The sequence below is a fragment of the Microcaecilia unicolor genome, chromosome 5, assembly GCF_901765095.1.
Source record: "Microcaecilia unicolor chromosome 5, aMicUni1.1, whole genome shotgun sequence".
In the NCBI taxonomy this organism is placed as follows: domain Eukaryota; kingdom Metazoa; phylum Chordata; class Amphibia; order Gymnophiona; family Siphonopidae; genus Microcaecilia; species Microcaecilia unicolor.
The window spans coordinates 357,340,776-357,365,191 of NC_044035.1; the positions used below are offsets into that span (position 1 = coordinate 357,340,776).

General features: G+C 46.8%; 1 protein-coding gene across 1 annotated transcript in view; it reads left to right on the top strand.

Annotated features, from left to right (window-relative positions):
* The window catches only part of SPG7 (SPG7 matrix AAA peptidase subunit, paraplegin), a 75,879-nt gene extending 55,529 nt beyond the window's left edge, over nucleotides 1-20,350 (top strand). Inside the window, exons 15-17 of the mRNA XM_030204607.1 lie at nucleotides 17,790-17,953; nucleotides 18,888-18,965; nucleotides 19,501-20,350. Of these exons, the coding sequence (XP_030060467.1) occupies nucleotides 17,790-17,953; nucleotides 18,888-18,965; nucleotides 19,501-19,710 (452 nt within the window). The 3' untranslated portion in view covers nucleotides 19,711-20,350. The remainder of the gene's footprint in view (nucleotides 1-17,789; nucleotides 17,954-18,887; nucleotides 18,966-19,500) is intronic.
* The last annotated feature ends 4,066 nt before the right edge of the window (nucleotides 20,351-24,416 follow it).

The following is a 24,416-nucleotide window of genomic DNA, read 5'->3' on the forward strand; positions in this document are numbered from 1 at the left end:
CCTGGTGGTGCTGGATCCCTGCCTTGCTCCCGCCTGGAGCCTTTCTTCCCTTTATTTCCCTCCTTGAGCCTCTCTTATGGCAGTGTCTGTGCAGCAATCAACAACAAAAGAGACACATTTTTCTGGCCGTATCAGAACCTTCTCCAGTCCGGCGGTGTCGGTTCTGGCTGGGGAGGTTGGAGAGTTGAGGGGGTGCACACCCTGTTTCAGGATCCAGGTGGGTGAGTTGGGGATCTGTTAGCGGGCTGTGGTAATGGTCGCGCGGTTCCCGCAGCACGCCTTTTTTTCTATTAAACACTAGCACCAAAAGTAAAATAAAAAATTAAGAAGAGGGAGCTCTTGCGAGTCGGGCCTCTGACCGGGGGTTTTTTGGTGCGGCGGCATGTCTGTCCCCGCTGAGGTGGTGAAGCGCTGCTTCTCCTGTGGGGGTAGCCGCTCCTCGGGTTGCTGCACGGTGTGCAGACTGGTGTCCCCGAGTGGAGGAGGAGATCCTTGTGGTCTTTCTCTGGGGATAATGGGCCTGGATCAGCGCTCTGGGTCCCTGGGAGGATCTCTTGGCGACTCATCTGTGGCGGAGGCGGGAACTTCGGCCATTTTGTCCTCTGCGGTCAGGGAACGTGCACTGCCGGTGGCAGAGAAAGGGGCAGTCGCAGCAGGGGGCTTACCTGATCAGGGTATGCCTTTTTCCCCTGAATTTGTCTTGTTAATGCACCAGGCATTTTTATTGAAGCAGGGGGGCGCTGCTCTGCCTACTCCAGGGGTCCTGGGGGGTGCGGAGTCGGACTCAGCCCCTCCTTCTCCCAAGAGACTTTGGCCTATCCTGTTGGATGACCCTTTGAAGGGTTATTCACCCGTTTCTCCGGGGTCAGACGCAGAGTCTGCTTCATCAGGGGGGCCCTTCGGTCCTGGAGCCTTTAGAGGAGGGGGAGCTCCCCTCGGATTCTCCAGCTTTTTCAAAAAGATGAATTGGGTGCATTGATTTTGTAGTCCTTATCGGCTCTCTCCATATCTGAACCTTGGGGGGGGGGGGGGGGGGGATTCTTCAGGTTCCTAACAGTCTGGTCCCATGTGGGGGCTTAGGGGTCCCTCTAAGGTGTTCCCGATGCATCCAGATATTCAGGATTTAATCTCTGCAGAGTGGAATACCCCCAAGGTGGGTCTGCGAGTGGGGAGAGCCATGGCCTGTCTCTACCCTTTGATTCCGGAGGGAAGGAAGAATTTGGGCTTTCCTAAGGTGGATTCTTTGGTGACAGCGGTCACCAAAAAGACGACCTTGCCTGTGGAAGGTGGGGTGGTCTTAAAGGACCTTCAGGATAGGAAATTGGAGCAGGCCCTGAAACAGGCCTTTGAGTCCGATAGGGGGATGTCTTCAGGGGTTCCAGGATGCGTGGGCCTCCATCACCTCAGATCAGTGGGTGCTGGACATCCTGCGCGACGGTTACCAGTTAGAATTCTGCCGCCTGGTCGCTCCTCTCTTCTTACAGTCTCCGTGTCGAAGGTTCTGTCCGAGAGGCACAAGTCAAGTCCACTGTTCAGGTGTTACTGTCTCTTCAGGCCATTGTGCCTGTGCCGCTCGACGAGCGCGGACAGGGGAGGTACTCCATCTATTTTGTGGTCCCCAAGAAGAGAGGCACGGTCCGGGCCATTCTGGACCTCAAGAGTGTCAACAAGTGCCTGCGGGCTATGCACTTTCGGATGGAAACCCTCAGGTCCGTCATTGCCTTCGTGTGGGAGGGCAAGTTTCTCACCTCTCTCGATCTCAAGGAAGCGTACCTTCATATTCCAATTTGGGGCCTCCATCAGCAGCAGTTCCTTCGTTTTGCGGTACTGGGTCAGCACTTCCAGTTTGTCTGAGGCAGCCAGGGAGATGAGCACTTGGAGGACCTGAGGCCAGCTGGCAGCAAGGAGAGAGCAACAGTGCTGCATGTACAGCGTCTCTAGCTTCTACCCTCTGCATATTTGTAGAGCTCTTCCTCTGCTGGTGATGCCACTCACTGACAAGTGCCGCCTGAGGCCTCCACCACAGTTGGCATCATTATAGGGCCACCCCTGGTGCTAGGGATTCCGGCTGTGTAACATCAAATGTTTTGAAACTTCAGACCTCTATTTCTGACTGCATATCTTTAATTCATTCTTGGTCTAATCAACATCTGTTAAAGCTTAACGCAGCTAAGAAAATGACTGTATTTTTGTAATGATGTGTTTTTAGTCTCTTGCAGCGTTACAATTGCTTCATGAGAGCAATGTCGTTTGAAAAATACTCTTAAGGTTTTGGGGATTGTTTTAGGTAATCAATTAACGATGGAATTTCAAATCAATTATTTGAGTAAAAAGATATTGTTAAAATTGCAATAATTGAGAATAAGATTGGTCTTTTTTTCCAGAGCACGTTCGTATGCTGGTATAGATCATTGTTTTGTCTCAACTGGACTATTAGTGTCCTCTATGTTGGATTAAATTTAAGGTTTGTTAAGAAGTTGCAGTTGCTGCAAAATAAAATATTACAGCTAAAATGATCTGTGATCGTTTCCGGATATGATCATGTGACACCTCTACTTAAAAGCCTGCACTGGCTACCAGTTACTTCAAAAATTGATTTTAAGTCTCCTTGTACTTTATTTCAAATCTTACAGGGGAACTGTTCTCCTTTTCTTCCACAGCTACTACTACTACTATTTAACATTTCTAAAGCGCTACCAGGGTTGCGCAGCGCTGTACAATTAACAAAGGACTGTCCCTGCTCAAAGGAGCTTACAATCTAAAGGACAAAAAGTGCAGTCAATCAGGATTAAGGCAGTCTAGATTTCCTGGATAGAGGTACAATGGTTAGGTGCCGAAAGCGACATTGAAGAGGTGGGCTTTGAGCAAGGATTTGAAGATGGGCAGGGAGGGGGCTTTGCATATGGGCTCAGAAAGTTTATTCCACACATAGGGAGAGGCGAGGCAGAAAGGGCGGAGTCTGGAGTTGGCGGTGGTGGAGAAGGGTACTGAGAGGAGGGATTTGTCCTGTGAGCAGAGGTTACGAGTAGGAGCATAAGGGGAGATAAGGGTAGAGAGGTAATGAGAGGCTGCAGATTGAGTGCATTTGTAGGTTAGTAGGAGAAGCTTGAACTGTATGCGGTACCTGATCGGAAGCCAGTGAAGTGACTTGAGGAGAGGGGTGATATGAGCATATCGGTCTAGGCGGAAGATAAGACGTGCAGCAGAGTTCTGAACGGGCTGAAGGGGGGATAGATGGTTAAGTGGGAGGCCAGTGAGGAGTAGGTTGCAGTAGTCAAGGCGAGAGGTAATGAGAGAGTGGATGAGAGTTCGGGTGGTGTGCTCAGAGAGGAAAGGGCGATTCCTTAGCATCCCTCCGGACCGGCCCAGGATTGGACTGATGGGTTGTGCACGCCTACCAGCAGGTGGAGACTGAGAAAAAAACTCTGACTCTAGCGAGCCAATAGGAGCCCTGGTCATGTGACCCTAGCCCCAGTATTTCTCAGTCTCCCAGCAGGTAGGAGTGAGCCCATTAGTCTCTCTATATTGCTTTCAGCTTTTTCTTTATTGATGGCTTTAGTCTGCCTTTATTCTGTGCCACAGGAATTCTTTGAGGCTTGTTAGGTGTTCTTTTCAGTTTGGTTGACTTTCAGCCTCAGGGGTGAAAACTCGGGTGTCCCGGGTCCCTCCCCCCTTGTTCCTCCCCACCTCCCTTATTATTTAATTCAATTTCAAAGGGAAGGGTTGCCCTTTGATTAGCAAGGGGATTTTACCTTTGGGAGAGGCAGCCAGATGTAAAAAGAAGCTAAATTTGTTTCACTGCCACGGACCTCTTCAGTCCCCTTTGATTAAACGAGCAGGCAGCTCTGTTACTGTCAAGTGTGTGTGGTGTGGATGATTAGCGTTTCCACAGCAGGGAACCATAAAGAGCACAGTTTTTTCTTTGCCTGGCCTGGCTCCCTTTTCTATTTGTTTTCGGGGGATTCGTGTTGTTAATTGAAGTGCTGTTTAAAAAAAAAAAAAAAAAAAAAGTACAGTTTCGGCGCGAATTGGGTACGCGCGCGCACGCGCGTGCACGCGCGCGTCAGCGATGTCGGAAAAACTTAAGCGCTGCTCCGTTTGTCAGCGTCGGGGTGTTTCATCTTCAGGCGCTTGTAAGTATTGTACAGCGCTAGCGGGAGCGTCGGGTCCGGTTTTGCCGGCAGCGGTTCAGTCAGCTGGTTCGGTCTCTTCACCGGCGCGCTCTGATCCCGTGGTTGCAGAAGGGTCAGGCGCGCCCCCGGACTCCGGAACGCCGGTTTTGGCGCGAACGGCGGCCATTTTGAATTCGCCCTCTCCTTCTCCCTCGCAGCCTGCAGGGCTTTCGGTACCTCCGTTGGATGTTTTTTCTGCAGGAGCACTGATGCAGGCTGGGCCTACTCAGGCAGGGGGGTTTTCCTCCTGAGTTTGTGCTCCAGATGTATCAGGCTTTTTTGCTGCAGAAAGGGGATTCTTCAGCTGAGCCAGGGCCTTTGAGTATGGCTGCTCCCCCTCCCTCTAAGAGATCTAGGGAGGGGGATTGGCGGGAGCATTTGGAGTCAGTTCATGAGCAGGAAATGCCCTTCTTAGAAGAAGAGGAAGATCTGGCGGAACATATCTGGGAGGAATCTTCTTCTCCAGATCCTGAGGCTACTTCTTTTGCTCAGGGAGAAGATCCTGCTGTAGCCAGAGTTTTCCATAAGGATGATTTGCAGGAGCTAATTTCTATGGTGTCTTCTACTTTGAACTTTGAAGATTTACAGCCAGCTTCGGCAGTCCGTAAGGTCGATTTCTTGATTAAAGGCTCTAGGTCTGCTACCAAGACTTTTCCTATGCACCAGGATATTTGGGATGTTATTAAAGCGCAATGGGAGTCCCCAGATGCGGTTTTCCGGCAGTCCAGATCTATGTCTCGTCTCTATCCGGTTCCTGAAGTGGATAAGTCTTTGCTTAAGGTGCCGGTCGTGGATGCCGTGGTGTCGGCGGTGAATAAGCGGAATACAGTCCCCGTAGATGGCGGAACAGCTCTTAGGGATGTTCAGGACAGACGCCTGGATTCTCTGCTCAAGAATAGTTTTGATGTCTCTTCCTTGGCAGTACAGGCTGCCATTTGTGGGTCCTTAGTGGCTAGGGCCTGTTTTAGGTGGGCAGAGAGAGTTCTGGACAGGACTTCGGATGATCTTCAAGCTATTGATCTAGAGGTGGCTAGGATTGAAACGGGAGCGGCGTTTCTGGCGGATGCCTTATATGATTTGTTGCGAGCATCTTCTAAGTCTTTGGCGTTGGGAGTCGCTGCTCGCCGGTCGCTGTGGTTGAAAGGTTGGTCGGCGGATGCGGCCTCCAAATCCAAATTGAGCAAGTTTCCATTTAAGGGGTCCTTTTTGTTTGGGGAAGAATTGGATAAGTTGGTTAATTCCTTAGGAGATGCTAAAGTTCCTCGATTGCCGCAAGATAGACCCCGCCTGTCCGGTCGAGGTTCCTTCTCTGGTAGAGGTCCAGGTAGAGGTTTCCGTAGATTTCAGACTGGTCGGGGTTTCAACCTCATAAATCTCGGTTCTACAATAGGACACAGTCCTTTCGGGGTACTCGCAGAGGAGCGAGTTTCTCCTCTCCAGGTTTTAGATCACAGACCCGTCCTTCCCAATGAAGGGGCGAGGGCCTCTCCTCTGGTGCCTGTCGGAGCTCGTCTTTCTCAGTTCTATCAGAGGTGGGCCCACATAACTTCAGATCAGTGGGTCTTGGAAGTTATACGAGACGGTTATGCCTTAGAGTTCACAAGGCCTATTGCAGACGCCTTTCTGGAGTCTCCCTGTCGTTCTCCTCTCAAGGTGAGGGCGGTTCGGGAGACTCTACAGAGGCTGTTAGATCTTCACGCTATCTGTCCAGTCCCTCCTTCCGAGTACAGGCAAGGCCGGTATTCCATTTATTTTGTAGTTCCCAAGAAGGAAGACTCTTTTCGCCCTATCTTGGACCTCAAGCCGGTCAATCGCGCTCTCAGAGTCACAAGTTTTCGGATGGAGACCCTGCGATCAGTCATAGTCGCAGTGCGCCAGGGAGAGTATTTGACAGCCTTGGATCTCACAGAGGCTTATTTGCATATTCCCATTCGTCCGGCTCACCACAAGTTCTTGCGCTTTGCAATTCTAGGGCAGCATTACCAGTTTCGTGCTCTGCCCTTCGGTTTGGCGACGGCTCCCCGCACTTTCACCAAAGTTATGGTCGTGGTGGCTGCGGCCCTCCGGAAGGAAGGGATTCTGGTTCATCCATATCTAGACGACTGGTTAATCAGAGCAAAGTCTTATCACGAGAGTTGTCGTGTCACAGAACGAGTGATGCAGTTCTTGCAGTCTCTAGGTTGGGTAGTAAATGTGTCAAAGAGTCGGTTGGTTCCTTCTCAATCTCTGGAGTATTTGGGCGTCACGTTCGACACGACACAAGGCCGAGTGTTTCTACCGCAAGCCAGGATTCTAAAACTGCAGTCTCAGATTCGGGCCTTTCTTCAACAGCAGCGTCCGTGTGCTCGAGATTATCTTCAGATTCTCAGATCCATGGCAGCCACCATAGAAGTAGTACCCTGGGCCAGACTCCATATGAGGCCTCTTCAGTGGTCTCTTCTATCGCGTTGGTCCGCTCAGAGGGAGTCACTATGGAAGCGTCTGCCTCTCCGCAACAGAGAGCGCAGCTCGCTGTTTTGGTGGCTGCGGATGAAGAATCTCACAGTAGGCATGCCTTTGGAATCTCCTCGCTGGATACCGTTAACAACAGATGCCAGTCTCCGAGGCTGGGGAGCGCATTGCCTGGGGCAGTGGGCCCAGGGTCTTTGGTCTCAACTGGAAGCAGTTCAATCAATCAATTTGTTGGAGACCAGAGCGATCCGGTTGGCCCTGCAGCACTTCAGGCCTCTACTAATAGGCAAAGCGGTCAGAGTTCTGTCGGACAATGCCTCGGCAGTGGCCTATGTCAACCGTCAGGGGGGAACGAAATGTCGTCTATTGTGTCGGGAGGCGGAGAGTCTCCTCGCCTGGGCGGAGATTCACCTCTCGGCCATTTCAGCATCGCATGTGGCCAGAGTGGAAAACGTTCAAGCCGACTTTCTCAGTCGCCACACTCTCGATCCCGGGGAGTGGTCGCTCAGCGATCAGGCGTTTCGGTTGATAGTGGAGCGCTGGGGCACTCCAGTTCTAGATCTGTTTGCATCCAATCTCAACACGAAAGTCCCTCGTTTCTTCAGTCGTCGAAAGGAGGTAAGAGCGGCAGGGGTAGACGCTCTCTTGCAACAGTGGCCCTCCGACCTTCTTTACGCGTTCCCTCCGTGGCCGCTAATAGGCCGTCTCCTACAGATGATCGAAGATCACGGAAGACCGGTAATTTGGTAGCACCGGATTGGCCGCGGCGTCCTTGGTACGCGGATCTACAGCGGCTATTGGTGGCGCCTCCTCTTCAGCTCCCAGTTCACAGGACTTTGCTGGTTCAAGGACCAGTTCCACATCCAGATCCGGGTCGATTTTGTCTTACGGCTTGGCTCTTGAACGAGCCCGTTTAGCTAAACGGGGTTTTTCAGGACCGGTGATTTCCACCATGCTTAGGTCTCGTCGACGTTCCACTTCGCTAAACTATATTCGTACTTGGAGAATTTTTGAGGCCTGGTGTGCAGAGGCTGACATCCTTCCGTTTCGAGCATCTGTGCCTCAGATGTTGGATTTTCTACAGCGAGGGTTGGATAAAGGGCTGTCTCTTTCTTCTCTTAAGGTGCAAGCGGCAGCTCTTTCCTGCTTTAGAGGTCGGATTCGAGGTAAATCTTTCTCCTGTCTTCCGGAAGTGGCTCGTTTTTTAAAGGGAGTCAGCCTTCTTCGTCCTCCGGTAAGATCAGTCTTTCCATCTTGGGATCTTAATCTGGTTCTTTCGACTCTCACGAAACCACCTTTGAACCTTTGCAAGCATGTTCTTTGAAGGATCTAACGCTTAAGACAGTGTTTTTGGTGGCTATTGCATCGGCTCGGAGAGTCTCAGAGTTGCAAGCTTTTTCATGCAGATCTCCTTTTCTGCAGTTTTCCAAGGAGCGTGTGGTTATTCATCCGGTTCCCTCCTTTTTGCCTAAAGTGGTATCCCGTTTTCATCTGTCCCAGTCAGTGTTTCTTCCTGTTTTGGGATCGGCCTCAGGGACGCAGGAACAGCGACAGTTACATACTCTGGATGTTAAAAGAGTGCTTAAGCGGTATCTCGCAGTTACGGAAGATTTTCGACGCACGGACCGTCTTTTTCTACTGTTGGCCGGTCACCGTAAGGGGCTGGCGGCTTCTAAGCCCACATTATCTAGGTGGATCAAGGAGATGATAGGGTCAGCCTACCTTTTGGCAGGTAAAGCTGTCCCGAACTCTGTTAAAGCTCATTCAACTAGAGGGCAAGCGGCGTCCTGGGCCGAGTGTTCATTGGTTCCACCAGCGGAGATTTGTAAGGCAGCAACTTGGTCCTCTCTCCATTCGTTTTCTAAGCATTACAGGCTTGATGTGCAGTGTCGGCAGGAGGCGATTTTTGCGTCGTGAGTGATTTCAGCGGGTCTGCTGGGGTCCCTCCCATAGGACTACTGCTTTGTTACGTCCCATCAGTCCAATCCTGGGCCGGTCCGGAGGGATGCTAAGGAAGGAGCAATTAGACCTTACCTGCTAATTTGCTTTCCTTTAATCCCTCCGGACCGGCCCAGGCCCCTCCCGTGTTCTATATTTCTGTCTAAGTTTCTATGTTCAATTGTTGGTTGCAGAGCTGTTTTGTTTGCAAGTTTAAAAAGAAAAAAAAAAAAAAAAGATGATGCATTTTCTATGCAGGCCATACCGCTGCTCTGGTTAGAGTACGTGGTGAGCCACAATGATTGGGCCATACCGATGCTCTGGTTAGGGTATTCGGTGAGCCACTGTGATAAGGCCATACCGATTCTCTGGTTAAGGTTTTCGGTGAGCCATTGTGATAAGGCCATACCGCTGCTCTGGTTAGAGTACGTGGTGAGCCAGGATAATCTGGCCATACCGATGCTCTGGTTAGGGTACTCGGTGAGCCATTATAATAAGAGCACGTACTTACTAGTGCTCGCTGGCTGCTTGAATTCCTTGAGGCACAGACTGTTTGTTCTTTCTGCTTTGTTATGAAAATACTGAGGCTAGGGTCACATGACCAGGGCTCCTATTGGCTCGCTAGAGTCAGAGTTTTTTCTCAGTCTCCACCTGCTGGTAGGCGTGCACAACCCATCAGTCCAATCCTGGGCCGGTCCGGAGGGATTAAAGGAAAGCAAATTAGCAGGTAAGGTCTAATTGCTCCATTTTGCTGATGTTAAAGAGGAAGAAGCGACTGGTCTTGGCTATCTGTTGGATATGCGCAGAGAAGGAGAGAGAGGAGTCAAAGATGACTCCGAGGTTGCGGGCAGATGAGACGGGGAGGATGAGGGTGTTATCAACTGAGATAGAAAGTGGAGGAAGAGGAGAAGTGGGTTTTGGTGGAAAGACGATAAGCTCGGTCTTGGACATGTTCAGTTTCAGGTGGCGGTTGGACATCCAGGCAGCAATGTCGGATAAGCAGGCCGATACTTTGGCCTGGGTTTCTGCAGTGATGTCTGGTGTGGAGAGATAGAGCTGGGTGTCGTCAGCATAAAGATGATATTGGAAACCATGGGATGAGATCAGGGAGCCCAGGGAAGAGGTGTAGATTGAAAAAAGAAGGGGTCCAAGGACAGATCCCTGAGGAACTCCAACAGAGAGCAGGATGGGGGTGGAGGAAGAACCATGAGAATGTACTCTGAAGGTACGGTGGGAGAGATAAGAGGAGAACCAGGAGAGGACAGAGCCCTGGAACCCAAATGAGGATAGTGTAGCAAGAAGTAAATTATCCAGCTTTTTGGAAGAATTCTCATTTCTATTCTACTCTTTTTTACTGGGGTTTCCATCTGTTAAAAAAGTTCATTACAAGAAAGTTCTTGATGGCTCTTTTATTTAGCAAGCTAGAAAGTTGTGGAATTCTATACCTGAACAAATTTGATCGCTTTCTGGTTATTTACAATTTAATAAAGTTTTAAAGACTTATCTTTTTAGTAAACATTTCGATAAATAATATAGTAGGGCTATCGGTATCTTTAACTGCTTAGATTGTAGCGGGATAAACCCAGAATAGAACTGATTTCCTTTTTACGGTAAATGTTTAATGGCTTCAGTTCAGTCTTAGTTCAATTCATTTTGTATCCAGGAAAAGTACCAGATTCATTTATAATATACAGCATGGTGGAAAATGTAGTCTTTGGCTTTGTTAAATATCACCGGCGAATGTGAATTTCAGAAGCCCTATCAAACTCTCACTTCACTATAACTACTACTACTACTTATTTCTAAAGCGCTACTAGACATACGCAGCGCTGTACATTTGAACATGAAGAGAAAGTCCCTGCTCGACAGAGCTTACAATCTAATTAGGACAGACAAGCAGGACAAACAAAGAATAAGGACAAAGAGTAGCAAGATTCCGGAATCCCAAAGAGTAGCAAAGATTCCGGAATGCCAAAGACTAGTACTACTACTTATCATTTCTATAGCGCTACTAGACGTACGCAGCGCTGTATATTTGAACATGAAGAGACAGCCCCCGCTCGACAGAGCGTACAATCTAATTAGGACAGACAAACAGCACACATAAGGGATAAGGACAAAGGGTAGCAAGATTCCGGAATCCCAAAGAGTAGCAACATTCCGTACGGAATCCCAAAGAGTACTACTACTACTACTTATTTCTAAAGCGCTACTAGACGTACGCAGCGCTGTACATTTGAACTTGAAGAGACAGTCCCTGCTCGACAGAGCTTATAATCTAATTAGGACAGACAAACAGGACAAACAAGCGATAAGGGAATATTAAAGTGAGGATGATAAAATAAGGGTTCTGAACAAGTGAATAAGGGTTAGGAGTTAAAAGCAGCATCAAAAAGGTGGGCTTTTAGCTTAGATTTGAAGACGGCCAGAGATGGAGCTTGATGTACTGGCTCAGGAAGTCTATTTCAGGCATATGGTGCAGCAAGATAAAAGGAACGAAGTCTGGAGTTAGCAGTGGAGGAGAAGGGTGCAGATAAGAGAGATTTACCCGGTGAACGGAGTTCCCAGGGAGGAATGTAGGGAGAGATGATGTTCAGCTCTATCATTAGCTAGACTTCCTGTTCACACTCAAATACAAAATAGAATCATAAGCCAGGGAGGAAAAGGTCTCGGATAATGCAGGTCCTTTCAATTTTTTACAAAAAAAAAATCTTTCAATAAACCTGCTGCATCAATCAATGCATAAAAAAAAAACCTCTTCCGATATCTTCACTTAATATTTTTATATTTTGTTATATATGCTTTCTTACAATTCTCAAAAACCAGCTACTTAACTCAAGTGTAGCATATCATAGCAGCTATATCATTCATCCCGATGCTGGCCACCATTTCGTGGGACCCTGCTGCTCCTTCAGGGGGAGAAAATTTTTCAGATGCTGCAAAATGAATAAAGGCAAAGTATTAACAAAAACTCACAAAATACTTTCTTTTAAAATCCGCAAATACAACACTTACTACTCTCATTGTTTCTTTAGCTGAGCATGTTCAAAATGGCAGCTCGGCGTTTTAGCAGCCATAGTTAAGTGGAAAAGGGCAAATCACAGGCTTGCAGTAAAACTATTGGCTGTGTCTAAAATTCACATTTACTGGCCGTAGATTATGGTTTTCTTAGTATTATGCATTACCAGCACTGACTCCACATATTCTAGGTATTCATATTTGCAGCCCCACCAACAGAACCTAGCATTATATAACTAATTTGGATTATTCTTTCCTAAGGGCATCACTTTGCACTTAACCATATAAAAATGAATCTGCCGAGTGGGAGGAGGTGACGTCACCGTCGGAGATGGAAGCCTGAATCCAGAGCTCCGTCGGGGCAGTGAAGAAATAAGCGCTATTTCCTGGTTCCCTAACCCCCGAGATTGGTGGTTTTGAGGTGAAAGATATAGAGAAGTAATGGCGACACGAAAGCGGCTGGAAAAATTCAAGTTCGCCGCGGCACAGAAAAACGAGGCGGCGAACACGAGCCGCTCCCAGCAGAAAGCTCACAACAAAATGGCCGCCGCGGATTCTGGCTCCGAAACGGAGGACCCAACAGATCAACTAGAAAGTGATACCGAGCTGACTAAACAAGAGGTAGCGAGGTGGTTTAAAGCCTTAAAGGCTGAAATGTCGGCGGTTCGGAAAACTATCCGTGAGGCGGTCACAGATATCCAAAAAGAGGTGAGAGAGATTGGAGGACGGGTGGAGCAGGTGGAAGAAGGGCTGGAGCACGTGGAGGGAGAAATGGAGGGCCTGCGTACTGCTCTCACGATCGTGCAAGCTGAAAAAGCAAAATTGCAATTAGAGGTGGAAGATCTGGAAAATCGCTCCAGAAGGAATAATTTGAGATTCAAAGGGGTCCCGGAAACGGACCAGAATAAAGACTGTGCACAGGTGATTCGGGAAATTTGTGCCAGAATATTGGATATAAATTCTGAGGGGCAGACTAATATGGAGGAGTCTGAAATAAGATTTGATCGGGTACATCGAAGTCTGGGGCCCAGGAGAGACCAGCAACCCAGGGACATTGTTGTATGCTTTAAAGACTATACTATCAAAGACAAGATCTGGAAGAAAGCCAGATCCCAGGGGGAGTTACTCTGGGACAATAAAAAAATTCTGGTGTTTCAAGACTTAGCGCTGGGCACTCTTCAGAGGCGTAGAGAATTCAAAGACTTAACCACATATCTCCAGCAGTCTAATTTCAGATATAGATGGATCTTCCCTTTTGGCCTCCAGTTTACAGCGGAAGGTATCACCAGACGAGTGGTTACGCTGGGAGAGGCTTGGAAGGTACTTACAGAGCTGGGATATACAAATCTGCCTCCGGCAGCTGCGGAGGGGAGATCAAGTGTAACAGCAAAGATAAAAAAAGAGTCATCCTGGCATAAAGTGCGCCCACGAAGAGAGAATACTTCACAGCTATCAACAGAGGAGAAAGTACCTTGAATGGACACGAGAGATACTCAGGATTTCAGTTACCTCAAAGGTTTCATGGGGTTTTGTTAAGAAAAAGATGTTATGCAGTTGGGGGGATTGTTCTGGAGTTGTTACAGGATGTCTATTTATTGTTGGAAAGGGTTCTGGGAACTCAGTAAAATCTGTGAAATATGGGGGGAGGGGACCGGGAAATGTTGTTGGGGGGAAGAGGGCGATGAGCTCCGGCGGGGAGTGATTTCCTCATTACTAGCGGCTGGCGGGTAATGGCTCAGCCCAGCAGGGGGGGAGAGGGGGGGGAGGGAAGGGGATCAAGGGTCTTCACATTGGGTCATGGAATGTTAATGGTATGAACTCTCCACAGAAGAGAAATTTGATACATAGAGAATTGCAGAAACTTAAGTGGGATATTATATTATTGCAGGAAACACACATTCAGAAGAGGGATTTACACCTACTTAAACATAGGGGGTACAGCGACTGTATCTCACACTGTGATGCTAGAGGGGGCAAGGTGGGAGGATTAGTGATATACATCCGTAGACACATCCCACTGGTCATAGAAGAAACATATAGGGATACTTTGGGAAGGTGCCTGGCGATTAGGGGTCAGCTGTATGGCAAGGAGGTGACCATAGTAAATATATACGCCCCCAACTCAGGACAAGGAGAATTTTTTACTCGGATTCATAAGGAGCTCTCCCAGTTCCAGAAAGGGGGGATGGTCCTGGGTGGGGACTTTAATACTAGCATGACATTAATGGATCATTCAAAGGGGCTGATGGATAAGTCCCCAGCACACTGTACACAGTTAAAATCACTTGTCTCTGATTTAGACTTAGTAGATGTATGGAGGCTGAGACACCCAGGCCAGCGGTCCTATACCTTCTTTTCTCATGCTCAGAATACTTACACAAGAATCGATATGGTATGGTGTAGCCGCCAGTTGTGGGATCAGGTGGTTGATTCACATGTTGGGTCCATTTCCACCTCTGACCATGCCCCCGTGGAGCTTGAGCTCAAAGGTCTGACTGAGGAAAGGCGCCAACTCTTTTGGAGATTAAACGAATTGATTCTTGGGGATAGTGGGGTGCGGGATGACATTCGCCGGGTCATTCAGAATTATATGTTGGTGAATGACACTGGCGAGGTTTTGGATGGCACATTGTGGGATGCCCTAAAGGCAGTGGTGAGGGGTCACTTCATCAAATGGGGAGCCCGGAAAAAGAGGCTACGAGAGAAGAGGGAGTTGGACCTCCGGGCACGATTAGTGAAATTAGAATGTTGTCACCAAGAGGGAGGCTCTGGGATAGTCCTGAAAGAATTAAGACAGTGTAGAGCAGAATTAGAGAAACTGCAGGTGGAACACGTGGAGTTTTTACATACAAGACTCCAACAGAAGTTTTATGAATTTGGAAACAAATCTGGACGGATGTTGGCTCATCTTTTGAGGCAGAGACAAAGGAGCCACACAATAACAAAAATAAAAGGGGCGGGCGATAAGATGTACTATAGAGATGGAGAAATCAGGGATCAGTTTGAGAAATTTTATCAGAAGTTATACAGCAGTGAGAGGGGGGCAGGGGGGGAAGAAATCAGGAGGGGTTTAGGAAAGCTGCATCTCCCAAGGTTATCAAGTTTGGAACGCAATCAGTTAGAGGCCCCATTTCGCCTTGAAGAGATCCAAAGGGTGATTAAGGGTCTCCAGGGAGGGAAGGCGCCCGGCCTGGATGGGTATTCTGCTCGGTTTTATAAGACTTTTGTAGGGGAGGTGGGGCCCATGTTGTTGAGGGTTGGGAATGCATGCCTGGCTGGCCAATCATTGCCGGGGAGTATGCATGAAGCGGGGATCTCCGTGCTTTTGAAACCAGGTAGAGACCCGGCGGTATGTGCCTCCTATCGCCCCATATCACTAATAAATCTAGATATTAAGATTTTATCTAAAGTAGTTGCTGATCGGTTAGGAAAGGTCCTGCCTTCATTGATTCATACTGATCAATCAGGGTTTGTCATGGGGCGGCAGGTAGCGGATAATATTAGACGCACCTTACATGTGATGTGGGTAGCCCAACAGAGGGGGATTCCAGTGGCCCTTTTGAGTACGGACGCAGATAAAGCGTTTGACAGGGTGGACTGGCCTTATTTATGGGAAGTTCTAGAACATCTAGGGTTTGGCCAGGGTTTGATAGGATGGATACAACGACTATATGAGAAACCAGTGGCAAGAATCAAAGTAAATGGGGGGTATACATCTGTTTTCCAGATTGAACGGGGTACCAGACAGGGGTGTCCGCTGTCACCGTTACTGTTCGCACTCTCGATCGAGCCCTTAGCTCAGAGGGTGCGTGAATCGGTTGACATTCCAGGAATAATGATAGGTGGCTCTGAACACAAATTGGCATTATTTGCTGATGATGTCTTATTTTTTGTAAATAACCCGGGGCTGCATCTTCCTATATTGATGGCAGAACTGAAGGAGTTTGGTAGGCTCTCGGGTTTTCAGATAAACTATGATAAATCTGACATGATTGGGGTATCCATAGCACAACCTAGGATGGAGGAGCTCTCTCGAAACTTTCCTTTTAAATTAAGGAGGGATAAAATTAAATATTTAGGAGTCCAAATACCAGCTCAGATTTCTCAGATATATCAGCTAAATTATATACCGTTATTCCGGCAAATACGCAAAGACATGGAGGGTTGGACGGGAAAGTGGTTGTCATGGTGGGGCAGGATAGCATCGATTAGGATGAACGTATTGCCCAGACTTTTGTTCTTGTTTCAAACATTACCGGTAGCAATCCCTGGGAGGGAACTGAGAACCCTACAACAGGCTATAGTGAAGTTTGTTTGGGGAGGCAAGGCCCCCAGGCTTAGCAGGAAGCTGCTCTGGCGTTCGACAGAGTTGGGTGGGAGAGGGGTTCCTAACCTCGAATGGTATTACTGGGCAGCACAAATGAAACTTATATCCCTGTGGGGTCAGGAGAAATGGTCGGTGGTGGCACACATGGATCAGGAGATGGTGCAGCAGCACAGCCTGCAGTCAGTAATATGGGCATCTTCTGCTTATCCTACTATTGGCAGGCTTACTACCAATCCGTTTGTTGGGCACTTGTTGGCACTATGGGGTTCCCTTAGGACACGCTTCTGGAAAACTAGAAAAACATCTACATACGCGTATATTCAAGGGGAACCTACTTTTAGAGTGGGGTTGGGAAATCCGGTAGCAAAGAGGTGGGCTGAGAGGGGCATATTGAGGTTTCGAGATTTATTGGAAGATGGGAAAATGAGATTGTTCACAGAACTCAAGGAAGACTATGGGGTTATGGACAGGGACAGATTCTTCTACTTACAGGTTCAACATTACATTTACACACAAGGATGGTTGAGAAACGATCCAGAGGACTATGAAGTCTTAGAAAACATGTGGGGCTCACTGGGAACAATGAAGGGAGTTATATCCCGGTTATATAAATTTATAAGGGGAGGGAGTTTTGAAAAATGTCTATATATGATTAAATGGGAAAGAGATTTGGAAAAGGAATTGACAGTTCATGAATGGAAGGCCATTATCTCGGAGGTCAATAAAGCATCAACATGCGTGTTATTGAAAGAAAATGCCTTCAAGGTACTCTCGAGATGGTATTTTACCCCATATAGACTACATATGATGTTTCCAGGGGCCTCCCAGTATTGTTGGAGATGTACAACAGATGTGGGAACTTTCTTGCATATCTGGTGGTCCTGTGGGAAATTACAAATGTATTGGCAATCTATAACGGCAAAGATAACTGCCCATACAGGCAAAAACTTTTTGTGTGAGCCTCAATGGTGCCTGCTGGGCCTGGGGAACAGACGAGGAGTCAAATGGCAAAGACGTTTGAAGAGGATGTGCTTGACAGCTGCAAAGAGTGTCATTGCTCGGTTGTGGAAACAGCAAGCGGCACCAACAGAGGAAGACTGGACTCTAAAACTTTCTCTAATTGAGGAGATGGAGAAATTAACTGATAAACGGTTGGGAATTTATAACAGGCAAGATGAACTCTGGACACATATTAGAGCAATGACCCAAGTGAGTTAGTAATAGGCGCTTGATGGGGGGGTGGGGGGGGAGGGGTAGGGGTGGGGGGGGGGGAAATGAAAAATTAAAGTTTGTCAATGTTCAATTATAGATTTACAGTTGATGGACAAAAGAGAAGGTGTAAAGTGAGAGAAGTATAGAATTGTGTATCAAAGAAGAAATAGTCAAATGTCTACTGTGAATTAAGGAAGTAATGTTTATTCTGTTGTTTAACAATAAAAATTATTGAAACAAAAAAAAAAAAAAATGAATCTGCCATTTGAATGCTCCGTTTTCCAGACTCAACCAAGTTCACAAAGAGTGCCTGTGAGATTTGAGCACTGACTTAATTCTCAGCCTGCTACTCTAACCAGCGGGCAGTTCTTCTAAGGTCTCCATTGATATAGGGCTTGATGCCTCTGAGGCTTAAGCAGGAATGTGTGCTGCAAAATAAGGAGGAAAAGGATTTAACAGGTTTGTGTGTTTTGTTGAGTCACTGAACGTAGTGTCCCTGAGTTGAGCTTTATCACTTCCCACGGGTACCATTAAAGTAAAGAAGGTAATAGCTTCTTGAACCCTGCATTGACTAGCATAGGCTTGATTGTTTATCCATTGGAGGTGTCCTTGAGTAGGCAAGTATATTCAGGGGCTGGCTATATAATGACTGCAGGACTTCTCTCTTCCAGGAGCACAGGATGACCTGCGCAAGGTCACCCAGGTGGCCTATTCCATGGTCAAGCAATATGGCATGATACCTAGCATTGGGCAGGTATCCTTCCCAGACTCGCATGAGGGTGTTGGTGTAGGACGACGTCCTTTCAGTCAAGGCCTACAGTCACTCATGGATCATGTAAGTAACAGCAGAAGGAGCCTGGGGAGCAGCAGAGTGAGTACATTTATAGGTTAGTAGAAGAAGTTTGAACAGGATGCGAAAACGGATAGGGAGCCAGTGAAGCGACTTGAGGAGAGGGGTAGTACGAGTAAAGCGACCCTGGCGGAAGACGAGACGGGCAGCAGAGTTTTGAACCGATTGGAGAGGGGAGAGGTGACTGAGTGGGAGGCCTGATAGTGATAGTCTGACAAAACAACTTTTTGGATGTGGGTATTTATTATACTTTGTATTAGTGAACGTTTTCAACCCCATTCTAAGTTTGTGATTACTGCCATCTTTAACTTTTGGTGTAACATATTGCTGTAATGCGTTGTATCTGGGTCTTCTGTAAGGAAATCACAGCTGATATAAAATGTGGATGCACACGTGTTGATGGGTAGTAATTGAGCCAGTGCTGCTCTGCTTTTGACTGAGTTGCACTAGCTACTGATTTCTGCATGGATTCACTTTTAAGAGCTCAGTATTGACCTGTCTTATGACTTGTTAAGCCAGCTTAATTAGTTGACACAGTGGCATGTACCATCTCACCATATTTTTTGGAGATTCCTTCCATGCATTATTTGCAGAAGACACAACTGCCCGTCATAATTTTTTGGGCAATGAGACGTGAACTTTGGAATGCATTACCGCTATGGGCACATCAGAGCTTAGCCTCAAGTTTAGGAAGCTATAAAAGCTTATCTTTTCCTGGGGGGGGGGGGGGGGGCATGGTATGTTCTCTGTTGCAAGAATGTGCGTTATGATTTTTATGTAAATTGTACTGTGTTTTTTTATGATTGTAAACTGCTTAGTTTGGCTGGCCTTGTTTGGGTGGTAGAACAATTGCAATTGTGAACTGAGTGAACAAATCCAGGTCTCTGTCTATACTAACTTCCTTCATTTCTTTTTATAGGAAGCAAAACGTTTGGTGGCTGCAGCCTACAAGCAGACAGAGAACCTGCTCTTGGATAACCGGGACAAGCTGCAAATGGTATGAGCTGTCCTTGTGTATTCTGGTATCCCATATGGTTGTAATAGTGATACTAGATTTCAGCACACATTGCAGTGCAGCTAGTACCTCCAGAGATCAAATCCTAGAGCTCTTCTGGCACTGCTCTGATTGTGGGGATGCTGTCTTTCCTGGGCGTTGTGCTGTTGAATAACCCATGTCCACAATCAATGCTGAGGAGGCGATGGTTTTGGTGCAAGGAGAACAGCTGGGTCCTGCATTTGAGGCATGTCCCATTAAGAATGTTTTATGTACACCTGGCAATGGTGGTGGGGTGAAGTGTGGGGAGAGCAGCCTTTTCCTATGCAGATGCCATCATCCATTTGATGTTCCTGAAAATGAACTGATACAATATGAATGTGTGGAGGGGTTCCCTATACAAGTGACTGAATTTCTTTTTATTTTGAAATGTAATGCAGACACTGTTGAGGAATCTCTCTACCTTCCTCTAATCAGTTTTCAGTAGCTACCTTTACAAAGCCCTAAACTATTTCTAATCATTTCTTGCTGTTTCTAGCTGGCAGCTGCACTGCTGGAGAGAGAGGTAATTAACTATGAGGACATTGAAAACTTGATCGGGCCACCTCCCCATGGGCCAAAGAAAGGAATTGCTCCTCAGAGCTGGATTGAGGCTGAAAAAGACAAGCAGGACACAGGGGATGAGGAGCCACCGCCGCAGGCCAGATCCCAAGAGGAGGAAGGAATACCCAACCTCAGACCTTCCTGATCTGATAAGGGGGTTAAGTGGTAGTTGCATCAAATGCTGAGGGGCAGCAACAAGCTAATGTTCTGTGGTCACGCTGCTTCTGGAGAACAAATAATCTCTGAAGACCGATCCTGCCTCTAGCTGCCTGTCCCAGCTGCTTTGAGCCTGTTGTAATAAATGATTTTGAAGTGCTGAGTAAAAGGAGCAGGGGCACAATCATCCATGTTGTTAGTGATTGAGTGGGGACCTCTGCCATGTTTCATACAGATTTGTTAGTAAACATCCTTTAAACTGACAGTGTACAACTTAAAACTGCACAAATGTTCTCTCAAAATCTTCAGACATTTCAAAGTTCACGACAGCATCAGCAATCGCATGATAAAGGTATTGCCCTGGTATATCCATGAGAGGTGCAGGATCATTCAGGCCTGGATTAAGGTTTGTTACAGGACTGTGTAAAGGAAACTTGCAGAGTTTTGGATTAGCCCGAGTCAACACTGGCAGGAGTAACCCCCACCATTCGTAGTCAACATGATATGAGAAGATTGCAGTGACTGCAGTTAGCACTGTGTCAGTATATTTATAGACCACTTGTAAGACTTCTCTGTATAATTCTGCACTGTTGTTCTGATTGTAAATATTAAAGACTTTGCAAAACTGGTTTCTGCTTGTTGACATGACAGATTATCAGATACAGTGAAGCTGATGGAATGGCAGGAAGACATATAGCCAGGAGGTCCTGTTTAGGTAACAGCATTTATAAGAACATAAGAGTATCATACTGGGTCAGATCAATGGTCATCTAGCCCAGTATCCCCTTTCCAACAAAGGCCAAGCCAGGTCATAAGTACTTGGCAGAAACACAAATTGTGGCAACATTCCATGCTACAGCTACCAGGGCCAGCAGTTGCTTCCCTATGTCTGTCTCAGTAGCAGACTGTGGACTTTTCCTCCAGGAATTTGTCCAAACCTTTTTGAAATCCAGATACACTACCTGCTGTTATCACATCCACTGGCAGAATTCAGAGCTTAACTCTTCGTTGAGTGAAAAAATATTTCTTACTATTTGTTTTAAAAGTATTTGTGTGTAACTTCCTTGAGTGTCCTGTGTTATTCTTTTGAAATGAGTCAAAAAGTGATTTATTTCTACTTGTTCTACACTACTCAGGATTTTGTAGACCTCAATCATATCTCCCCTCATCTGTCTTGTTTCCAAGCTGAAGAGCCCTAAATTCTAGCCTTTCCTAATACAAGAGGAGTTCATCACCTTTATCATTTTAGTCGCTCTTCTTTGAGCCCTTTCTAATTCCACTGTATCTTTTTTGAGATAGGGCAACAAGAACAGAACACAACGCTCAAGGTGTGGTTGCCCCATGGAGCAGTCCAAAGGCATTTTTGGTCTTACTATCCATCCCTTTCCTAATAATTCCTAACATCCTGTTTGCTTCTTTTGGTTGCTGGTTCTGCCACACAGTGCGCAGAAAATTTCAGTATATTATCTACGACACCTAGATCTTTTTCTTGAGTGCTGACCCCCAAGGTGGACCCTAGCATCAGGTAACATTGCTAAGGATTTGATTATTCTTTCCAATGTGCTTCACCTTGCATTTGTTACACATTAAATTTCTTCTGCCATTTGGATGCCTAGTCTTCCAGCAATGTTTCACAGTCTGCATGTGTTTTAACAATATTGAATAGTTTTGGGTACCTGCCTGTGTAGTTGTTAATGTGTGTTGTGGATAGCTGTGTTTGCTTCTGGTTGGGGGAGTGTGTCTTTTGAAGCTCCTGTAAGTACTTGGGACCCTCCCTGCTTGCTGTTTTTATCTCCATTTGTATTTGTCTGGTTTTCGGGGGGGGGGGGGGGGGGTGCAGACGTCGAGTCAGGGGCTAGTTTTGTGTGGGTGGTTGTTTCTTAGGGTGGCTGCACATAGCGGGAGCAGGAGCATGGGCATCCAAATAGTTTTGTCCTTTCAGCGACGTTCCTCGTTTCTCTGTGCTGCACAGAAAGTGACTCGTTGTGCTGCTGAGTCTCCTTGGAAGAAAAAAAATATGTCAGTGTTCTTGGTTTTGAGTGTATGGGAATGACGACTGTTGGGGGAGTGGAAACAGAGATTAACCAATGGGCTTCCTTGCTCGTGTATAGTAATCGTCGTGCACCATGGCCGGAGTCGGAGAGGAGAGGGAGGGCGGTGGAGAACGGTGAGGGAGTGGCTGCGGGAGGGTGGTTGAGGGGGATTGTGGGCAGGGGGATGGGGTCCAGCGCCGATTTTGGTTGCTTTTGAGTGTATGGGAATGATGGCTGCATTGGGGAGTGGAAACAGATTACCCAATGACAATCCGATGTGTTGAGTGTCATTGCTCTGCCCTCAATGTCATCACGTTGTGACTTGGGGGCGGGGCAGGCACATGCGATCTTGCAACTACAAATTTAGAACATTGGAGGTGCCTTTTATATATAGAGATATGTTAAATAGCGGTCCCAGTACTGATCCCTGTGGCACTCCACTGTTCACCCTCCTCCATTGAGAGACCTGACTTTAACGCTACCAATTCCTAATCCACACCAGAACCTTTCCTCCTATCCCATGACACTCTAATTTTCTCAGGAGTCTCATGAACTTTCTCAAAAGCTTTGTGAAAATCTAGATACACTGCATGAACCAACTCACCTTTATTCACACCTTCAAAGAAATGAAGCAAGGGATTGGCAGCTGGGGAGAGTGTAATCCTTTGTTAGGTTGGGTTTACTTGTAGAGTAAGTCCCTGTGGAGAGTCACTAGGAGGCCCCTGGGTGGGAGGAAGCCCAGCCCAAGGGGAGTAGTTTTGGAATAAAATGCAGAGAAATACTGAAGAGGGGAGGGTATTAGAAAGATAAAGAGGAGTGTTTGCACTTTGGTTTTCTAATTGTCCCCTGACACTGACTTGGAGGAGTAAAGGGGAATCCCAAATAGGAGAAGAAAAAAAACAAACCACTGACTGTAAAGTGGAGGTGTGGCTCAGCAAAGCGACAACTGTGACTGAGGAGAGCTACGGGTGGGCAAAGGAGAGACCCAGCCTGCGATTGTGGGATTGGAGCCAGGGAGTGCCCATCACAGGGCTGGGGTGAGCCAATGTAACGGTCACCCCGGAGGGGAGGTCAGACCATGGAGGGTCTGACCCTGCAAAAGTGAGAGGAGCACAGCCTTTGGGACACTTCTCTGGAATAGGTGTGGACAGCAGTCATGTAAAAAATGTGTACATTGTCCTGCTGCTGAAAACCCTCTGTACATAAATACAAGGAAGGTTAATATAGGCGTTCCCCTGGGGAATACCAGAAGGATTGTGGTTTTTAAAAGATTTGCATTTCCATGTTGAAGAGTTGAAATGGATTGACGTTCCTACTGTTGCATAGTTGAAAAATAAACAGTTTGAATTCCCATTATTTACTGATTTCAGTGTGTTGGACTTGAGAAAGTTTAAGTATCTTTGAAAGCTGCCAAAGTTTTAATCCCCCCTCCCCCAAGTCTCATTTAGACTTTTTTTTTTTTTTTTTATAGATTGGGAACTTCTCCAACTTCCTGGAACCCCAAGGAGCTTTGATTGAGAACAGGAGACAGCATGACATCAAAAAGTTGAAGCCTGTTTTCCCTTCCCCATGAAGCTGTCAAAAGCAAGCAAACAAACCTATGAGCTGCTGCATTCTTCTTCTTTATTAGCGTTTTTATTTAATCTCACATATTTTCAAACATGCCAGCTTGTGCAGCATACGGATGTACATAGAGGAAGTATAATAATGGAATAAATTTTCATAGGTAGAGTAATAATTTGTTAAATTGTAATCAGTGTGTCATTTGGAGGGGGTTGGTTAGGGATATCCCAGCATGTATTATATTTGTGCAGAGATTATTTTCTCCTGATAAAGGGCCACTAAAACAGACATACGATGCGGTTAAGAGGGAAGAGGCTTAGGAGTATAAGAAAGTATTATTTCACAGAAAGGGTGGTGGAAGCATTGAATGGCCTGGTGGAGGTTGTGGAGTTGAGGACTGTGTCAGAATTTAAAAAGGCATGGGAGAAGCATGTGGGATCGCTTAGGAAAAGGAAGAGTTGGAGGTTACAGAGGATGGGCAGAGTGAATGGGCCATTTGGCCTTTATCTGCCATCATATTTCTCTGTTTCTATCATGAGAATCAAGTGGTCAACATTCAGAGTTTCTATCTTTACTTATGGCAGTTATAGCAAGGGCTTTTTTTGAGGAGGTATTGAGTACCAGCACCTTTTCCATTGCTAAAATTGACCCATGGTCCCCAAGTTTTAATGAAAGAGCTCAGGCTCTACACATCAATTCTGCTTGTCATAGATTCTGTGACTGGTTGCAGGGGGCCTGGCAATTGTGTGTGTGTGTGTGTGTGGGGGGGGGGGGGGGGGTCCCCTCAGCGATCACCCCCATCTCTGAAGGGTGGCCTGGCATTTGAGTACCGGCACCTTTTTTGCTGGAAATAACGCACTGGTTATATCCCACATTAAACATGACGGGTTGAAACCTAGCAGCATTTAAAATCTTTTCCTTTGCCTAGATCAAAAGGGAAAGATAGTTTGTGGGAACTTGCACCTTTTGTGGAACACAGTGATATATTACTGCACTTAATATTGTTTATTACTACTATTTAAAAGAAAAGATGGTAAATAATGAGGGCTGGGCTATCTGCCATCAGAAGTCCAGAGGCAGTCCAAATGTGCCAACACAT